Source organism: Nelumbo lutea, chromosome 3 (genome assembly GCF_056320005.1).
Source record: "Nelumbo lutea isolate HS-2025 chromosome 3, American lotus-T2T, whole genome shotgun sequence".
NCBI classification, from domain to species: Eukaryota; Viridiplantae; Streptophyta; class Magnoliopsida; order Proteales; family Nelumbonaceae; genus Nelumbo; species Nelumbo lutea.
Window position 1 is genome coordinate 48677053 of NC_142686.1, and position 19045 is coordinate 48696097.

The 19045-nt window shown below is 38.7% G+C and overlaps 2 protein-coding genes across 2 annotated transcripts; both read left to right on the top strand.

Moving 5' to 3' along the window:
- Window positions 1-2462: 2462 nt before the first annotated feature.
- On the top strand, window positions 2463-3452 carry LOC148864823 (protein ELC-like). The gene has a single exon (XM_088976339.1). The coding sequence runs from the start codon at window positions 2463-2465 to the stop codon at window positions 3450-3452; it is 990 nt and encodes a 329-aa protein (XP_088832465.1).
- A 13139-nt stretch (window positions 3453-16591) lies between these two features.
- Window positions 16592-18110, top strand: LOC148864824 (protein ELC-like). Its single transcript, XM_088979569.1, has one exon. It carries the CDS (start codon window positions 16844-16846, stop codon window positions 17843-17845), a length of 1002 nt encoding a protein of 333 aa, XP_088835695.1. The 5' UTR covers window positions 16592-16843; the 3' UTR covers window positions 17846-18110.
- The last annotated feature ends 935 nt before the right edge of the window (window positions 18111-19045 follow it).

Consider the following 19045-nt stretch of genomic DNA (forward strand, 5'->3'; position numbering starts at 1 on the left):
GAAAGTCTTCCCTTCCAGACTTCCACGGTTTAGGTGCAATTGTCAACACTAGCTGAAGTTTCTTCAGTTACTTTCTTTCTTTCCGCACACAGCATGGCATTAGCTAGAGAGAGTTGAAAGATTCCTCCAATTAAAAATTAACAATGGTATTTGATGGATGAGCTTTTCTAGTGCTAGTCTTTTATTTTCACGGGGTGGGGCAGCCCATAACCCTGCTCCAATCCTGGTGCTACGTCGCTACAGGGTTCAACCCCAAGTCTCTACTATTACCAGCCAATCAAAGACCTTACCATAGATATCTATCTAATCGATCAGTTGGTACTGTTAGTGAATAAAAACTTATTCAGGGATTTCACCTAACAACTTAGGCTTGTATGCTGAACGGTTCCCTGGGTGACAAGTGGGGCTGTCTTGTTGATCTCAAAATTTTAGTCTAATGGGATCAATTGTTCAACTGTCAAGCATTCTATCTACTGTTATGATCTCACTTAACCTCAAGTTAAGTGATATACATAACTTGAGGCTTAAGTGAGAGCATATATGCGTGTATGTATATCTTTTCATCAAGAAATGATCCCTTTAGGCTATACGTCAATTTGGTTTTCCTTATAGGAGCTTTCTCAAATTGATATTTCTGTTAAATCAAATACAGCCTTAGAAAATAATTAAGTAGTTGAGATTGATAGCTCGATTCCCCCCCCCCCCCCCCCCGAAATCCTCAGGACCTCATCTAATAACATTAATTAATTAGATGCTGAAATTTTCAACTTTTATTTCATTTTCCTTGTAGGAATCCACGTCCTTGCAACTTTTAGAACTAGTAGGAAGGGTATACCTTAATTTAAGTTATGGACAGGAAATTCTCTGTTCAAGGACTTTACTATTAATCTAACATTTTATATAATATAAAGAATAGTATATAGGTTCTGGAAAGACAAATTAAAGGACATACATATGAGTTAGACCTAGAACATGCATGCACGTTGACTATTATAGGGGCCTGTTTGGTTGGGTTTATCAAAAAATAAATAAATAATGGGATGCTCAAATATCACTATCAGTATTCCGTACTGTTTGATCCACCCATGCCCATATTCATTAATTAGCAGGTTCATGAACCTCTTATCTTCTATGTGGTCCCATTCTCCCCAGGATCGGTATATATATGGACCTAGCTACATCATTTAATAGGTTCACCTTTGGTTCATTCAACTGTACTAGTCACTAGAGCTTTAGCCTTTAATGTGTTGTTCTTCCCGTATGGCTCACCTGCTTTTCTGAACCGGTCAATCGTGAATTTATTGCACAGTTTACCTAAATACAAAATGCTAGCTGCAGTCTGATGAACTCTTCATTTACTTGACCCAGATTAATTGTAAGAACCGCCAACGAAAGTAAGAATTTTAATATGTTCACCATGTCAAAAACCTCTACACTGCTGTATCTACGTGTTCTGATGAATGGATTGTTTACCAAACTTAACACATGAACATCTATCTCAATCACTGAACTTCTATATCACACGCCAAGCAGTTAATGAGTGTGTATGTTGCTAAATCATTTTCTAGTTTCTAACCAAAAGAAAACCCCAAGGCCCCATTTTCGTTTGTCGGTTTCTCATTTAACTAATTGATCACGATTCTTGTATTCATATGCTGCAGATTCTCCGAATGCTCAGTTGGTCATGTTCGTTGCTCAGAAAACAAAGCGGCTGATCTTGTGCCCAAGAAAGAGAGATGTAACTTGGGCGGGCTCAATCCTAGCGTGGACCATTCCAGTTTGAAATTTTACATAGATTAGACTTAAAGTTTTGGCCCTTGGCTGGGCCTGGGCCTAAAAGTTTACATTTTTTAATTTTTCAAATTGAATTTGAGTTTTTAAGTAGTTCCAGTTCTACTCATATTCAGCCCAACCAAACTCAGCTCAATTATATATATATATATATATTTATTTATTTATTTATTTATTTATTTGTATGTATAATTACGTGTATACCAATAACGCTCTCCTCCTCCCACCCTGGATGGGACGATGGGTAAATCCCCTGACCTTAGGCTATGTTTGGTTTGAAAAGGCTTTCCTATTTTTTCCTTCAAATCAAACACAGCCTAATTGTCTTACGTCCATAATTCATGCATGAGGGAAGCTTCCCAGCTAATGCAACTATCCTATAAGAAGCAACTACAGAAAGAGGATTTATTGACTCATTGAATGATTCTTGCAGAAGTTGGAGAGAAACATCCAACGACGGCCACGGGCCATCAATAGAAAAATTCCGTCAAATAAACTGACTTCAAGACGTTTCCTGATTGACTTCAATTTCTAGACTTTTTAAAATGAAATAAAATCAAGACGATGAAATCCAAGCATGGTTACCAAATTATTTTAAATATATAAACCATCTGATTTTGATACATTAATGGAAGTCATCCCTCGATCCTGGCCAGCCTCTCCAACACCAGATGCCAGCATTATCTTCAATCCAGTTTGTGGACACTGCTCTAGCCTGTAAGAGGCCTTTCGCTCTATCTTATACAAGCCCCAAACAGAAATGGGTCATCCGCCAGCACCTCCTAGCCCTGCTTCAGGACTTCCCCACTCTTTCCCCGTCGGCAGACACCTTCGTTCATAACGACGGTACCTCTGTCTACCTTTTAAATGCCAGAGGAAGCCTTCGGATCTCTCGTGCCACACTTCTGGTACCCCTCATCATTTGGGTTCCTCAAGACTACCCTGTTGTTCCTCCGATTATTTTCCTCTTACCGACTTCTGATCACCCAATTCTTTCCAATCACCCTTTCGTCCATCCATCTGGCTTAACCACATTCCCTTACCTCAACAACTGGAACCGCTCTCGCTCCAACCTCTCTGACCTTGCACACAACCTTGTCCAACTCTTCGCCCACCACCACCCTCTGTGTCCTCCCTCATCCTCTCCCGTCTCTAGGTTCACTAACCCCTTTCTTGCCTCCAAGGTAGAGCTCATAGACCGTCTCTACGGGGCGCTTTGCTGCGATGTAGTCGCCCTCCAGGCCAAAGTAGATGAGGAAATACAAGGGCTAATAAGGTTGCAGCATCAACTGCAGGACCGAGCCGAAATCACAACAACGATTTTGAGGGAGGTTGAACATGAAAGAACAGGTTTGGAAGAGAGGGTGACAGCTTTGATATCGGAAGCTGACGAGCTGCAAATTTGGTTGAAGGCTTACGACTCCGACTCTATTGTTGCACCCACAGAGGGTGAGGTGGACGCATTTGACGCCGATGACGAGGAATCGAAGATGGAGATCCACCGATGGGCCACATACTTGGCAATAGAAGATTTACTACAACAACTGGACGATGCATTGGAGAAAGGGGTAGTGACTTCTCGGCAATACATTAAGCAGGTGAGAATTCATTCAAGGGAGCAGTTTATGACAATGATACGCAGGCGAAACCAAGAACACTGATATATACTACGTACTTGACCCAGATAGATTTTCAGTGTTTATATTGATTGTTAATTTATTCCACTTTGCGGGACGGACTAAATTGTTCTAATCTATCACCGGTCCTTCTCCTTGTCCTGATCACTCCTCAGTGTTTCTGTTTTATCTCGAATGCATGTATAACATAAAGAAGCTTTGTCTTGTTTTAGTTGGACCAAGGCTGTCTTTTTTAATAAAGGAACCAATTAGGAAATCTTTGTTCCTGAAAGTTGATTGTGTTGGTAGAAATACTATATCGAACTCCTCACTAGACCTGTTTATGGGCCGGGTAGCCCGATGGCCCGGCCCGCACCCTGGTCGGGCTTGACCATATAATTAAGCCTGTGGGCCTGACCTCGGGCCTAATACAGTAAGCCCGACTGTGTTTTAGGCCAGGCTCGGGATTTGTCAAAAAATATTCAGTCTGAGCCCGGTCCAGACCGACTCAATATTATATATTTTATAAAATATATAAATAATATAATATTTATTAAAATATATATATTTATAATTTAATATATATACATTTTTTATTTTTTTTTCTTTATAATCTCTCTCTCTATCTCTATTCAGCCACTTCAGCAATAGTAACCTATGGGCTAAATTTCGAACTCGGGCCCAAACCCAAACTTTGAACATTTTATGAGGGCCAGGCTCGGGCCCAAGCTGTAGGGCCAGAGTCGGGCCCAATCTGCACGAGTTTAAACCTGACAGCGGCCACCATCATCATCATCATCTGATTGAAGTATTGTCCATACCCATGGCAAAATTATGGGCCCCTAAATTAAATCATGTTTCACTGTTTCAATTCAGCTACTTGTGAGTTTTGGCTGCCCCTAGGCCCTAGCTAGCTCGTCTAGTCACATTATATATATATATATATATATATATATATATATATATCCATTTATATCATTATACGTACGAATTACTGATGATGGTCCCCTTAATATATATATTAAACAATAATTTGCTTTGTTCCAAACACAACTATACAAATATAAGAGGAAAGTTTCGATATTTTAATTAGAAATGATCAAAAAGAGAGTTTACTTATCCGCCATGTGGCAAGGAATTTGTGGCTCAAATTTGGCCCACTAACGGGGGATAGGGATAGAAAGAGTAACTTTGTGAAAAATGAAAATGCTTCCAAGTCCTAACCAATTTCTCACTTTAAAGAATCCTCTGGTACGTAGTTAATTAGTTTGGCCTGATTTTTATACTAAAAAAAAATTAAAACTTGAAAAGGCTAATATTAATTGTTGAATATAAGATGAAGAGTATAGGTGATACAGATTTTTTTTTTTCGATAGATAGCTGATACAGAATGTGAGATTGTATGTGGCCAGAAACAATAACTATATGCCACACCTTGTATTAGTGGTTTTCAATTTTTTCTAATGTAGAACTTGGGTATGAAATAGGCTTTGATTTGCAGATGGCATAACATTTTAAACAAACCAATTTTTTCCATTGGGATGGAATTATTTCAACGAATTCAAAATAAAATGAAGCCCACCTTACCATTAAGCACCCTGAAAAAGTGAAAATCATCAAATTCGATGCTTATAGAAAGAGGATATGGTATCCAAAAAGGCAAGATAAACAGTTTTGGGGGAAAATGTTTTGGCCAACCTCAATTAACGTGGCTCTTTTTTAGCAAAATAAAGAGATCTTCATTAATTGATCCTAGAAAAAGTTTCATGAGAAAGATCGTCGAGAGTCATATTGGGTACGTAACTGTCCCATGTAAACAAAAAGATGGGCAGTTTGATTGTGCTGCCTATTAATATGTACAAAATTTATAGACAAAAAGTCGGTTCTAGCATGCCTTAGACTGCAGCGATGTAGTTGATCCACCCAATGCTTCGTTGGTCGATCTGTATTTACAAGGTGTATTAGGTCTGCATTATCAGAAAAAAAAAAAAAAAAAAAAAAAAACTAAAAGATGCCTGATGTTGTTGGAGATTGTGGCTTTGAGGCCTATTAAAAGGGCTCATATTTCGGCATCATAACTGTTGATGGCCCGGCATTGGGCCTCCTTTAGTGGTATTTTTGTTGATGAATCCTCCTCCTGCACTTCTTGTAACTAGATTAAAATAACCATCAATAAACATGGAGGGAATGAACGAGTTGAGTAGTGGTGCATGATGAGGAGAGAGGTGAGATTGAGAGGGCCATTCCATTTGCTAATGCAAGCGATGGTTCAAAGATTTAGAACTCTGGATTGAGAAAGATTCAAAGCTCGTGATAAACTATCTCAATGAAAACCTTGAATCAATGATAAAATAACATATCACATAGTTGAATCCTTAATGCTATCAAAGTCTTTGACGGTACCTTGTCGAAACTAATAAAAAGTAAATAGACAATGTATTGTCTTCAACATGGTTGGTTGAAATTTTGATTTAACATGCAATAAATATTGGAAATGTATTACTCTTAAAAGATTGAAAGATTCCTACGCTATATATGAAAGCTCCTTAATTGACACTACATGATCTATCTACTTTTCACTATATTATGTTCCCAAAGTCTTTAATGGTAATCACACTTTGTGAAAATGTAAACTAATGAAAAGTCCATAGATCATGTGATGCCAATTAGGGTTACACCTTGTGGAAACATGAACTAATGGGATTAGGGTTACACAAGACTTAATTGACTTGCCTAACAACTTTGCTCCATGCCATCTTTTAGTTGAATATTTATAACTAGGAAAAATAGTTTTTACTTTAATCAAATCCAAAAGGGGGCTACAAAAGACGAGGGTATTACACCCCCAGAAATCAAAAGAACAAATATATGCTAAGGACCACGGGAGGTCATGCAGATTAAGAGAAAGAGAATCCAAGACATTGAATTGAGTCTTATGAGCTAACCAATCAACAACTTTATTGGTCTCATAATACACATGACAATAGATCATACCTTTCTCAAACAGTGTCATCATCTGATTTTTTTGCTCAATCCCCCTCTAACCCACTTCTCACGCTCCAAATGCCTAATTAGACCTCACCATTCTCTCCAGAATGTGCCAAAACCTAAAGAACCAAATATCAACTAAAATACCCTTAAATTCACCAATCTATAAGATTCCCTTCAGATGATTATGATTTTGTAACATTGTTGCACTTGCCACATAACCAAACTCCATCATATGAGACATAAAACCTTTAAACCACCAATCATACAAAATTTCACACTTAAATTTCTTGATTTTACCACTTATCCATCAAAAATTCCATTCCGACAAATCTAACATTGTGACACTTCCTGAGCCTAAGACCTACAATCCACATGTCCCCGACACAATCAAACCATCCCAATAAATTTCAACCCAAGGATCCCCCATTTTATCCATCCATTAAACCAATACTCCACTCTAACACCCCTCATTGGCCAAAATTCTTGCAATCCAGCCAAATTTTATACTCATAAATGCTCATTTTACCCTTTGTACAAAAAGATTTTGAATCAAGCCCTCTCATTGGTTGTCACTCTCCTATTTCAATATCTTATAATGGCACACCATCCGAGACCCTTAAACCTTACCAAATCCATCATTAATCTCCCGATTGACCATCTACCAAATTTTAAATTTCAGAATATCTATTTTCTCCTTGAGTTAAAAAGATTTTAAATCGACTATACTCATTGGCCACCACTCTCCTATCTTAAGATCTTCATTGGGGCACACCATCTAGAACCCCCAAACCTTACAAAAGTCCTCATCAAACTCCTAATTGAACCATCCACAAAATTTTCAGTGTCAAAATAACCATTTTACGCTTCACTCGAAAAGATTTCAAATTGACAATCCTTATTAGCCATCACTCTTAGGGATACAAACGGATCAAATCAAATTCAAGTCAAGGTATATCTAAATTCGATCCAATACACTGTAGATCCAATCCGGTTGGATCTCATAAATATTGTGAATTCGATAAGGATGTTGAATATCCGAATATGATCCAAACTGATTTATTTTTTAATTAATAAATTATTAAAAGGAAAAAAAAGTAAATATAACAGTTTAAATAAAGAAAAACAAAACATACAAATATTTTTTTAATCATTTTCATTGTTATATATACATATTTTTATAGAAAATTACAAAAATATAACATAAATAACACACACATATATATAAGATCCAATAGGGGTGGTCCAAATTTGACATATGTCATTATTATTTGATCATTACATATCACTATTATACATACGTGTCACTATTTTATGACTACCACATGTCAACACAAGTTATAAAACACATGTCACCATTCTATGACTGCCATGTGTGATCACTATGATATATGCATCACTGACACGTGTCCTTTTTTTTAATCACCATATGTCACTTAACAATACAAATTGGCACACATCAGTATTATATATGGCTTTCATGTGATATTAGCACAAATGTTTAAACGGTGCTTTTATTTTGAAAAGTATAGTTTTCAAAATTTATCTAAACGTATGTTAAAGTAAAAGTATTATATGTACTTTGTACTTTGGCACTTCTAAAAGTACAAAATATAAGATCTATCCAAACAATCCAAATTTTATGATTTTATTCTTTTAAAGAAACCAAGGCTCCCCTCCTGGTTAGTTAAGTAACTTTTCTATTTAGGGAAAAATTTATAAAATAAAATAAATAAGTAAATTCACCCGACTAAATGTTTCTTAGGTAAGTGCACTTATCTGAGTAAGCGGCCTCTTGAAAAATGAACGGGTCCAAATGATAAATGTACATTTTTCTAATCTATGGCCATTCCTAGATAGAATTATCACAAAAGCCAAATCGTTGCCTTAGTAATCAGGTCTTAAGTTCTTAGCAAACCAAAAATCCATTGTAAGAAGAAAATTTTCTAAATTACACATGCAAAAGCCTACAATCAAACTATGTTCATGAAAAAATGCAAACTTAAAAGGATTTAAAAACAAAAGAATTCATGCAATTCTTGGTTTGCTTTGTCAAAGTCAATGTGAAAAACCATGAAAAGAGATTTTGTTAGTATGTCTTTCCCACCATTTACGTAGGATAAGGAATACAAGAATTTAGGGTCCATTTGGTTCATAGGAATAAGGGTTTGGAATCAAAATCAGAAACTATTTCGATTCCAATGGTTTGGTTGTGTGGAATTGAAATTCCATTCCTATTCCTAGCGGAATGGAAATCCCCCTCCCTTGGGAATAAGAATCCATTCCAGCCAATTACAATTCTCGTCTGAACTAAACAGGTAAGGGGAATAGACCATTCTGTTCCAATTCCTTCAACTACGAACCAAATGGACCCTTAATAGTTTATTACCGTTCCTTGTAAAGAACATTAGTTTTCAGGTCTGGGTCGGGCTTAAATTATTGGGCCTAGAACGGCCCTGAAATTTCCAAGCCTGGTGTGAATCTGAGCTCAGGCTAGGCCTAGACAAAAAAACCTAGTCCCAGGGGCCAGAAATTTCTGTGGTGGGTCGGGCCAGGCCAAGCTGGAAACGATCACCACTACCGGTAAGACCTGCATAATTGGCTATGATGATCAAATTTGACTCTCAAAATTCTTTTTACCAAACATTGCTTTATAGGTTTTCTAGGTATGCTTTACCTTGCAAAGCCAAAATTCAGAACATGAAAACGAAAACCTTTAGGCTATGTTTGGTTTGAAGGAAAATGTAGAGAAAGGAAGGGAAAGACAGGAAAACCAATATAAGGTTTATAAAGGTTTTCCTACATTTTCCTTCATTTCTCTACATTTTCCTTCAAACCAAGCATAACCTTAGGCTCAATTTGAAAACAATATAAATGCAAATATGTACAGCATAAATACATACAAAATAATATAAAATATAAGGTTTTACACTCTACATATTTACATTTATACTCCTTCCAAACTCAGCCTTAAGAAGATGGATATTTGCTTTGCTCGGCAAAAAACGTATATCAAATTATATATTCAGCCTCACATTGATTTCATTGATGACATCGACGTCCACTTACTCTTCTAACCCGGTTACATTGATTTCATACAATGCCCAATTTCCATGGATTACATTTTCTAATTAACTTTTGTCTTATCACAGATAACACGGCATCGATCTAATACCAACTATGCAAATCAGATCTCTCTGATAATTCTTCAGTTGACCATAAAAGAAAAAAATTTATGAAAATGTGTTAGCATGACAATGAAAAAAACAATAATTCGCTTTCAATGATGAGAAACTCTAGAAGATAGGTCTCACCAGAAAGATCAACCGTTTTAAAGAATTAAAAGATCAAATAAGTTTCAGCCTATTTAGTTTGTCGATTATTTCTTTTCGTTTTTTCTTTTCTTTCTTTATGATGCGCATTTTGGTAGCTCCCAGTTGGCAGGTGACTCAGATGCTTGGTTGAATGGTGATGATCTGGAGAGGTGGTTCTAATGCCTAACTAAATGGTGACGAGCTGGAGAGGTGACTCTAATGCCTAACTGAATGGTGACGAGTTGGAGAGGTGGCTCTAATGCCTAGCTAAATGGTGACGAGTTGGAAAGGTGGCTCTGATGCCTAACTGAGTGGTGACAAGTTAGAGATGTGCCTCTTATGCCTAACTGAGTGGTGATGAGCTTGAGAGTTGGCTCTATTGCGACTAGCAAAGAAACAGTGTAAGAGTGCCTGGGTTGCTTTACTCGAGGTGGGCATTGCGATGCTTAAGTCAACAAATCAAAGATTTTTAAGATAGCTAAATGTGAGAGAGATGGAGAGCTACGAGAACTAAATTGTGCATCTCCCTTTTGAGGTTGGAGGTAAGGCCTTTATATAGGCATTGTTTGGTGTGGGCATCATGCAACACGTCTGGGATCTCCAGGAAGACGTGCCTAACTACTCCAAAGTCCTTGAAGGTAGTCGTGCATGTAATCCAACCTGTGTGCCTTACTCGATTTCCTCCAAAACATTTGGTGTGAGAGCTGACTTCCGAGGGACCCGAGAGTGATGGGATGCATGCAAAATTCATTGGCGAGCACGTCTCGCAGGTCACCATCTGGACCTCAATCAGGTCGGCAAGCCCTCGAGGGAGGTCGCTTCAGCCGGTACTGATGAGGTACCACAGGTTCACCTTAGATGAAGTGCTACTAGCCGTCTTGAGTTGTGGATGAGGTCGCCAGCTAAGTTTCCACCAGGCCAGTGGAGGAGGCAGGTCGCCAGGCCGATGGTGGAGGCAGATCACCAGGTCAGCTGTAGAGGCAAGTCGTCAAGTCGACAATGGAGGCAGGTTGCTAGGCTAGCGACGGAGGCAGATCACCAGGTCGGCGATAGAGGCAAGTCATCAAGTCGACAATGGAGGTAGGTTGCCAGGCCAGCGGCGGAGGCAGAACGCTAGGTCGGCGGCAGAGGCAAGTCATCAAGTCGACAATAGAGGCAAGTCGCCTGGTCGACGGTGGAGGCAGGTCGTCATGTCCACAGTGGAAGTAGGTCACCAAGTCGGCAGCAGAGTTAGGTTTCCAGGTCGGCGGCGGAGGCAGGTCGCTAGGTCAACGATAGAGGCAGGTCACCAAGTTGACGGCGAGGGCAGGTTGCTAGGTCGGCAATAGAGGCAGGTCACCAGGTCGCCAGTTGGGACTCCATCATTTTGGCTAAGGCAAGTTGTCACCTAGGTGGTTCTGGGGCGTCACCTAGTTGTTCTGAGATGCCATGTGTCATGATATCAATGGAGGGTCAAATCTGCCCTCATCAATTGCCCCCACTCCCGATCTGAGATCAGCTCAGCGATGGGAGTAGATCTGTGCTTCGTCATAGGTCCTTTGGCCTGTTACCAACATATTTTGAGGTCAGCTTAGGGGTCCTTGATGCTAAAAGCAGTTTGGCTTTCCCTTGTGATATTTGCATCAATGTTGGAATTTAAACAGCGGGCCAATGTCATGACAGCACTGTGTCAATTCTCTAAGGTGTTGGCCGTCTACTCTTACGGTAAGCCACAAGGAGCTCAACCTGCGGGGGCTGTTTTACTAATTGCAGGTTGCCAGCTCGCATGGGAACCTTGAAAGGCTCAACTCGCAAAGGCGACTACAGTTTGTTGGCCGCCAACTCCCGTGGAAGCCATGGAGGGCTCGACCTATAGGGGCGAATTTCGAAACAAGGCTAGCACGGCTCGCCTGGTCAGCGGAAGTAGGTCACCAGGTCATTGGAATTTTGGCAATCTAATTTAGTTCTCAGCACCTCAGTCTACAGACACCTTGTCACCTCGGTAGGACTGACCTACAAGGGTGGCTCCACAACCTACTAGCCATCAACTCCCATGTAAAGCATGGAGGGCTCGATTTGTAGTGCGACCTCACAGTTTGTTGGCTATCAACTCCCACGGGAACCACAGAGGGCTCGACTTATGGGGTGGCCTCACATTCTATTTCAACTCTCGTAGAGAGCACGTAAAGCTCGACATATGGGGTGGCCTCACAGTTAGGGAGATTCTGTCCGGGCAAGACTGTGAGAATTCATTTGGGCTAATCATTTTGCTTTTGCCCCCCTAGGGGGTTCTTTCGATCAAGCGTTGTTGCTGCTTGAAGATGTTATTTCTTGAGGCTTAAAGAATCGAGTGAGGACATAGCCTTTTGTAGCTTTTCCCACAGACAGTGCCAATTGATGATGCGCACTTTGGCAACTCCCAGTTGGCAGGTGACTCGGATGCCTAGTTGAATGGTGGTGAGCTGAAGAGGTGCCTCTTATGCCTAACTGAGTGGTGATGAGCTTGAGAGGTGGCTTTGTTGCAACTTGCAAAGAAACAGTGTAAGAGTGCCTGGGTTGCTTTACCCGAGGTGGGCATTGTGATGCTTAAGTCAACGAATCAAAGATTTTTAAGATAGTTAAATGTGAGAGAGCTGCGAGAACTAAATTGTGCATCTCCCTTTTGAGGTTGGAGGTAAGGCCTTTATATAGGCATTGTTTGGTGTGGGCATCATGCAACACGTCTGGGATCTCCGGGAAGACGTGTCTAACTACTCCAAAGTCCTTGAAGGTAGTCGTGCATGTAGGCCAACCTTTGTGCCTTACTAGGTTTCCTCCAAAACGTTCGGTATGAGAGCTAACTTCCGAGGGACCCGAGAGTGATGGGATGCATGCAGAATTCGTTGGCGAGCACGTCTCACAGGTTACCACTTGGACCTTAATCAGATCGACAAACCTTTGAGGGAGGTCGCCTCGGCCGGTAGTGACGAGGTACCACAGGTTAGCCCTAGACGAGGTGCTACTATCCGTCTTGAGTTGTGGACGAAGCCGCCAGTTAGATTTCCACCAAGTCAGTGGAGGAGGCAGATCGCCAGGTTGGCGGTGGAGGCAGGTTGCCAGATCAATAGCAGAGGTAGGTCATCAGGTCGGCAATGGTGTTATTGCCAATTTGTCTCAACTATTTCAATATATATTTGTTTATTAATTAGTCTTTGGGGTTAGTGGTTGTTGTTGTTGCCATCTTTGTTGTTATTGCCAATTTTATTTTAAGTAGAAAAGTTTTATTAATGACATCTAAATGGGTCCAAAGTATGCATGGACTGATGACGCATAAAGTGATGGCACGCATGGCCAATCCAATATTGAGTATTGGAGAACACTTTCAGATATGACGACCAATTCAATGATCAGAGCACTCACCTCAATCTACTTATTTGTAATTTTCTCATTCCCCATGCATTAAATGCTGCTATTACAAATTTTAATTAAAATTTCCCAAAAGAAGGATTTCTTTTGGCGTTATGGACGTGGACCAAAAATTTGCCACATAATAAATAATTAAAATTTCGTCATCACCATCAACAGCATCATTTAGTTTGTGTTTGATTCTATAGACGTTTATTAAAAAAATGTTGTTATATCAATACTAAATAGGCGTTGGCATTTATTACATATGAAACAAAATAAAATAATTTTTGGTTTTACTATTTATTAAATAAATGGTAGAAAATTGAAACACTTTGATTTTTATGCATGGGGCATTTGGGGAAACGTCAAATTCTTGTTTCCCCCAGTACCCCAGCGTTTCTTGAAAGCAAATGCTGATCTGACACTTTAATGGGTATTAATATGAATTAAAGAGTAAAAGCGTTTAAAGTGAAACCCAACCAAACAACAAAAACATAAAACATTTCAAGTGAAAAGTACAAATAAACAATTAATGTGAGAATGTACAAATAAACGGTTATCCATAAAGGCTCATGGAACCAAATACATACTTGAGCCTTGCATCCAAGTCAGTCACATGAATCTTGTTTTGCCATTTCATTTTATTCAGGGTAATATCCATCGTTAAATTATGGATGCTTAAATCATTTTATATTATTTAATTCCACCTAAGGCTCTGTTTGCTTTTCGGTAAGTTGCTTATCCGGATAAATGCAATTATCTAGATAAGTTTTTCCTGAGAAACTTACCCGGGCAAGTGCATTTACCCATGTTCTTTTATTTCCTAGGTAAACAAGGCAATAACCATTTTAGCCATAAAAATCTATTATTGAAATGGACATTTTTGTCCCATTCAAGTGTTGCCAACCTTCCCCCCCAGTGGAAAAGTTATTTATCCACCTAGGAAATGGGTATCACGTACCCATGAAAATAAATTTTTCTGGTCTCCATATAAATATGAAAAAAAAACATGGAATTCTTAGTCAATGGGAACCAAAATTCCATTGACCAACTTTCCCCTCTCAAGATCTCAAAAAAGAATGCCCCCTAAGTGTACTTGGGCTGCCCCTCAATCTTTTCTAGTCGGCCCCTTCAACTTGAAACAAATCATTTTTCCACACAGATGCTATAGATGTTCTTCATGCACATGATTAAACCATCTTGATCTACTTTATCTCATTTTATTAAGATTTAATGGGGCTATTTCTTTTTTTCGAATATATTACTCCATACGGCTCCATCTACAAGTGTATATAAAAGGAGGAGAGTTGTGTATAAGGTTAACGGCCATTGTCAAACTCTTATGACATTATATATATATATATATATATATATATATATATATATATATATATATATATATATATCCTGATTTGTCTTTTCGTGCTTATAATAAACAATTAACATTTAACGACACCAATATAACAACATTAATTGAAGCATCATTTGCAAATGTAAGAGTTCAGATGGAAAGGTCTGTTGAAAATTGAAATTTCCTATACAGGCCAATCAGGAAGGCATTTTGGTAAGATATATGGTATATATTTTATTGTGGAATGCTTTTATTGGCAAGCAAAAAAAAAAAGTGATTAATATATATTTGAAAGAAATGAGTTCAAATCAGCCCCCTACAACGTCTCACAGCATATCCCTATGGTATATTGAAAATATTTTTCGATGATGATATTATCATTTCTAGTATTATCATTAGGAAATGTTCTTAATATATATGACAGGGATGTACTGTGAGACATTATAGGGAGCTGATTGTGATAGTAGCAATTATTTACAGATTCCATGCTGGTGCAAATGGCATAGCGTGCCCATTGAGAATTGCAGAACATGTGGGTGGGTCTTGAACAGGAAAAGGGACTCCTGTTCAAAGAATTTTATTTTTTCTGGTAAAGAACTGACTTCATATACTTTTATACATCAATAGGGTAAAAGAGGCTGGGAACCTATTTTATAATTAAAAAATTGTTGGTGTGTAGTATACATAAGTTGTGGGTCTCACATAGGCCCCATGTGTACCAAACACAAACACTGGGTGTTCGCTTCTAATTGGTTGTTTAAGATTTTGTCTCCAGCAAATCTGGATTGCGTGTGTCCAGCAAGGTTCATGAATACTTAGGCCTTGTTCACATCTTGATAAATGATTGACTTAGGTAAATGTATTTATTGGGGGATAAGTGTTTTTCTGAAACGGTTATTTGGATAAGAGCACTTACCAGTATTCTTTTATTACATAAGTGATTTTCAACATGCATGAGTAAATATGTATCCAAGTCTAAGGAGATTATTAATTCCCCAGTTAAATGAGTTGTTGGAGAATCATTCTTTTTCATGAGACCCATTAATGCCAAAAAACAAATAGGTGGAAGGAACCACCAACTTATCCATTTCTACTTTCCAGAAAATAAATGCCTTTAGAGAAAAAAAGGGTAAATTGTATGTTAATACCTTATACTTTGAGGTTAATCTCAATTTAGTACTCAAACTTTAAAATTTGAAACTATAACACCTGAACTCCTTAAAACTATCAATTTAGTACCCATGGTGATCTATCGGTTATCCGTATCACATGAACATGCCCAACTTAAATTTTTTAAAGCATGTCAAATCGCCCTTTTTATATCACATGAATGACATGTGCAACTTAAATTTTTTAAAAATATCAAACCACCAATTTTAAGACCATTTCACCTAAATTGTCTTGCCCAGCGATAGCAAGAATTACTCGTCATCTCAAGCAACAATAGCAGTCTAACCCCCACCACACACACACATTGTTTTTTTTCTGATGAAAACATCATGTAAGGCAAAAAATGAACAGTGGTGCCCAATCACACCAAAAATTTGTTTGTTCTAATCAAAACTCGAAAGATATTTATGTACTTTCACATGCCATCTAATTATTTAGATTAAATTGACAGTTTTGAGAATGGAAATATTGTAATGGTACATTTTGAAATTTTCAGGTAATGAAGTAAGACCTTGGCGCATTGACTAACTGACTAGTCAATTTTGCTTGGAGGAGAAGTTACAGGGTAGTTTCAGCATTGGAACGGTCGTTATGACCTTGTCAACAAGAAGAAATTAAAAAAAAAATAATTAAACTAACTAAATCCGGCTTAAAGTATTTTTCTTGATTGACCCGTAATGTCTACTCTTTATGTAATTGAAAAATAGACCAGACTATGACATTCATCCATTCATTCCTTATCACTAAGTTTAAAATATAGGCTAAAAAAGGGTAAATTATATATAAGTCCCTTGTACTTTCGGTAGTACAAGTAGGTATCCTAAATCTTTAGTTCTAACATTTGAGTACCCCCCCTTAATCTTCAAAAATAGATACTTAGATCCATCTGTCTGTTAGTATTTGATGTTCATGTGAGAGAATGTCATCATAGGGGGAGATGTTGGATTATTTGAGGCATTTGGCATATGGTGTTTCAGCTATTTACAAGTCAGTAAGACCGATTTTCAGTCTATTTCCATTTGGCGTGTGAAAGTTCTACCCACCAAACGAGCTTTGCAATTGAAAGCCCAAAGCAGCAAAGGATACCTATCTGTTCGTTACCCCCAAAGCAGAGGATACTATTTTACCCATTAAATAATGCATTTCCACAGGCCAATATTATCTTCTTACGTCTTCCTTCCCTTCCCAACTCCCAAGTTGGATCTGAACCTCTTTCCACCTTCTCTCCCTCTCCATCACCGGTACCGATGGCACCACCACCTTCAATCCGTTTCGTGGACGCTGCTCTGTCCCGCACCAGCCCCTGCGTTCTATCATACAGAAACACCGACCAGAAATGGCTCATCCGTCAGCACCTCCTATCCCTATTGCAGGAGTTTCCGACGCTGTCCCCCTCAACAGACACCTTCGTCCATGATGATGGAACCACCGTCTACCTTCTAAATGTAAGCGGCAGCCTCCTGGTCACCCATGCCACACCCACTGTGCCCCTCACCATCTGGCTCCATCAAGACTACCCTAATGCTCCTCCTATTGTCTTCCTCTCGCCAACTCCCACCAACCCAATTCTTCCCCGCCACCCTTTTGTTGATCCCTCTGGTGTTACTACATCTCCCTACCTCCAGACCTGGCACTACACTCACTCCAACCTTTCTGACCTTACTCACAACCTTGTCTGCCTCTTCGCCCATCAGCATCCTTTCATCTCTCCTTCACGCTCTTTTATCCGCAGGTTCACCAATCCTTCCCTCGTCTCAAAAGTAGAGGCCATCGACCGTCTCTTTGGAGCACTCCACTGTGACATGGTGGACTTAAATTCCAAAGCAGTTCAGGAAATACAATACCTGTCCAAGGTTCAAGCTCAGCTGGTTGCTCGGGCCCATGTCGCCAAAACCATAATAGTGGGGCTTGAACATGAAAGAACAAGTTTGAAACAGAGGGTAACAGAGCTGACAGAAGAATCAGATGTTCTGTTGAATTGGCTGAAAGTTAATGGATCAAACTACGTTGTTGGTACTTCCGGGGATGAGATAGAGGCATTTGAGGCTTCAAATGAGGAGTCGAGAATCATGCTTGACTGTGTGGCAGAAGACTTGGCCATAGAGGATTGTATATATGAATTGGACAGGACAGTGGCAGAAGGGGTAGTGACTTTTGACCAATACATGAAGCAGGTAAGATCCTTGGCGAGGGAGCAGTTCTTCCACAGGGCTACGCAGATGAAACTGAGACCACAAACTTCTGTCTGATTTCAGGATTTATTCTCTCAGATGTATATAACTAGGGAGAAGCTTTTCCACCACTTTTTTTCCTTCTCAGTGTTTTTTGTTTCATGAGAAGAAAAGTCAGGGCTTTGTCTTGTTTTAGATTGACTAAGCTATCTTCAATAGAACCAAGTGGTAACTTGTTTTAGATTGAAATCTCGAATTACCATGTTTCTGTTCTGGAAAGTATGATCAAATGACAAGATGTAAAGTCTTACCAAAAATAATGAGATTCAAAGATTTAAACCAATGCTTCAGTGCTGGAAGTGATGGTAGTTCAGCCAACAGCATTTTGCTTTCTTGTTTCCTTTGCCTGGTTAGTAATGACCAAGCTGAGCAATCCTTCCCAAATTTGAATAAGGAACTACATCCAATAAACATGAGAAACTTAAGACTACTTGGGTCCAATGCAATAGAAGTTCAGTGGCTGTTAAATTTTATGTCTCCTTCATGGGGATCAATGTTAGAATGAATTCATATACACTGGAATCAAGTAATGAATTCACACACAGCCACAAGGCCCATAACCACTACAAGGACAAAAATGGATCATAATTACTCCAACCTGTATACCAAGTTGAAATATTTTTTTGTTATGCTGTTGTTTCCTAAGTATAGTTCCAGAGTTATTGCATTGCAGAGACAAAAACAACTCTTGAGAATGGGACTGATTTGAGAAAACCCCAGATTTTATAAACTGGGCACAAACACCTTATGAAAACTCATAAGATACTCCCTGTTTACAGTGATAAAATTTAGTGTCTACACTCCTTCAGTCTTCCAAAATAGGTTCTTTGTAACTTGTAATTCACAATCAGGATGTGCCATGTCCATCAAAAATGGGATCTGCCCACATCACTCTCCTAGAAAATGTTGATGCTTATCCACTCTCACATTGACTAACTTAAACTCTGGTCTTATAAATATATGCCACTGCCAGACAAGCAGTAGAGCCACCGATACTCCCAGAGAAAGTAATTAGGTATTCTTGAAGGATGTAGAGATAACTAAATGTTTATAGATTTTATATTTAAATGCAATGACTTGATTATTAAAATTGGAAATATATAAAATCCTAATTTATAATATTCTTTCGGGTTTGAATTATTTACTATATTATTTATTTATATTGTTTTACATTCAATTATTTATTAACTAGAAAATATATGTTTTGGAGGCTTATGC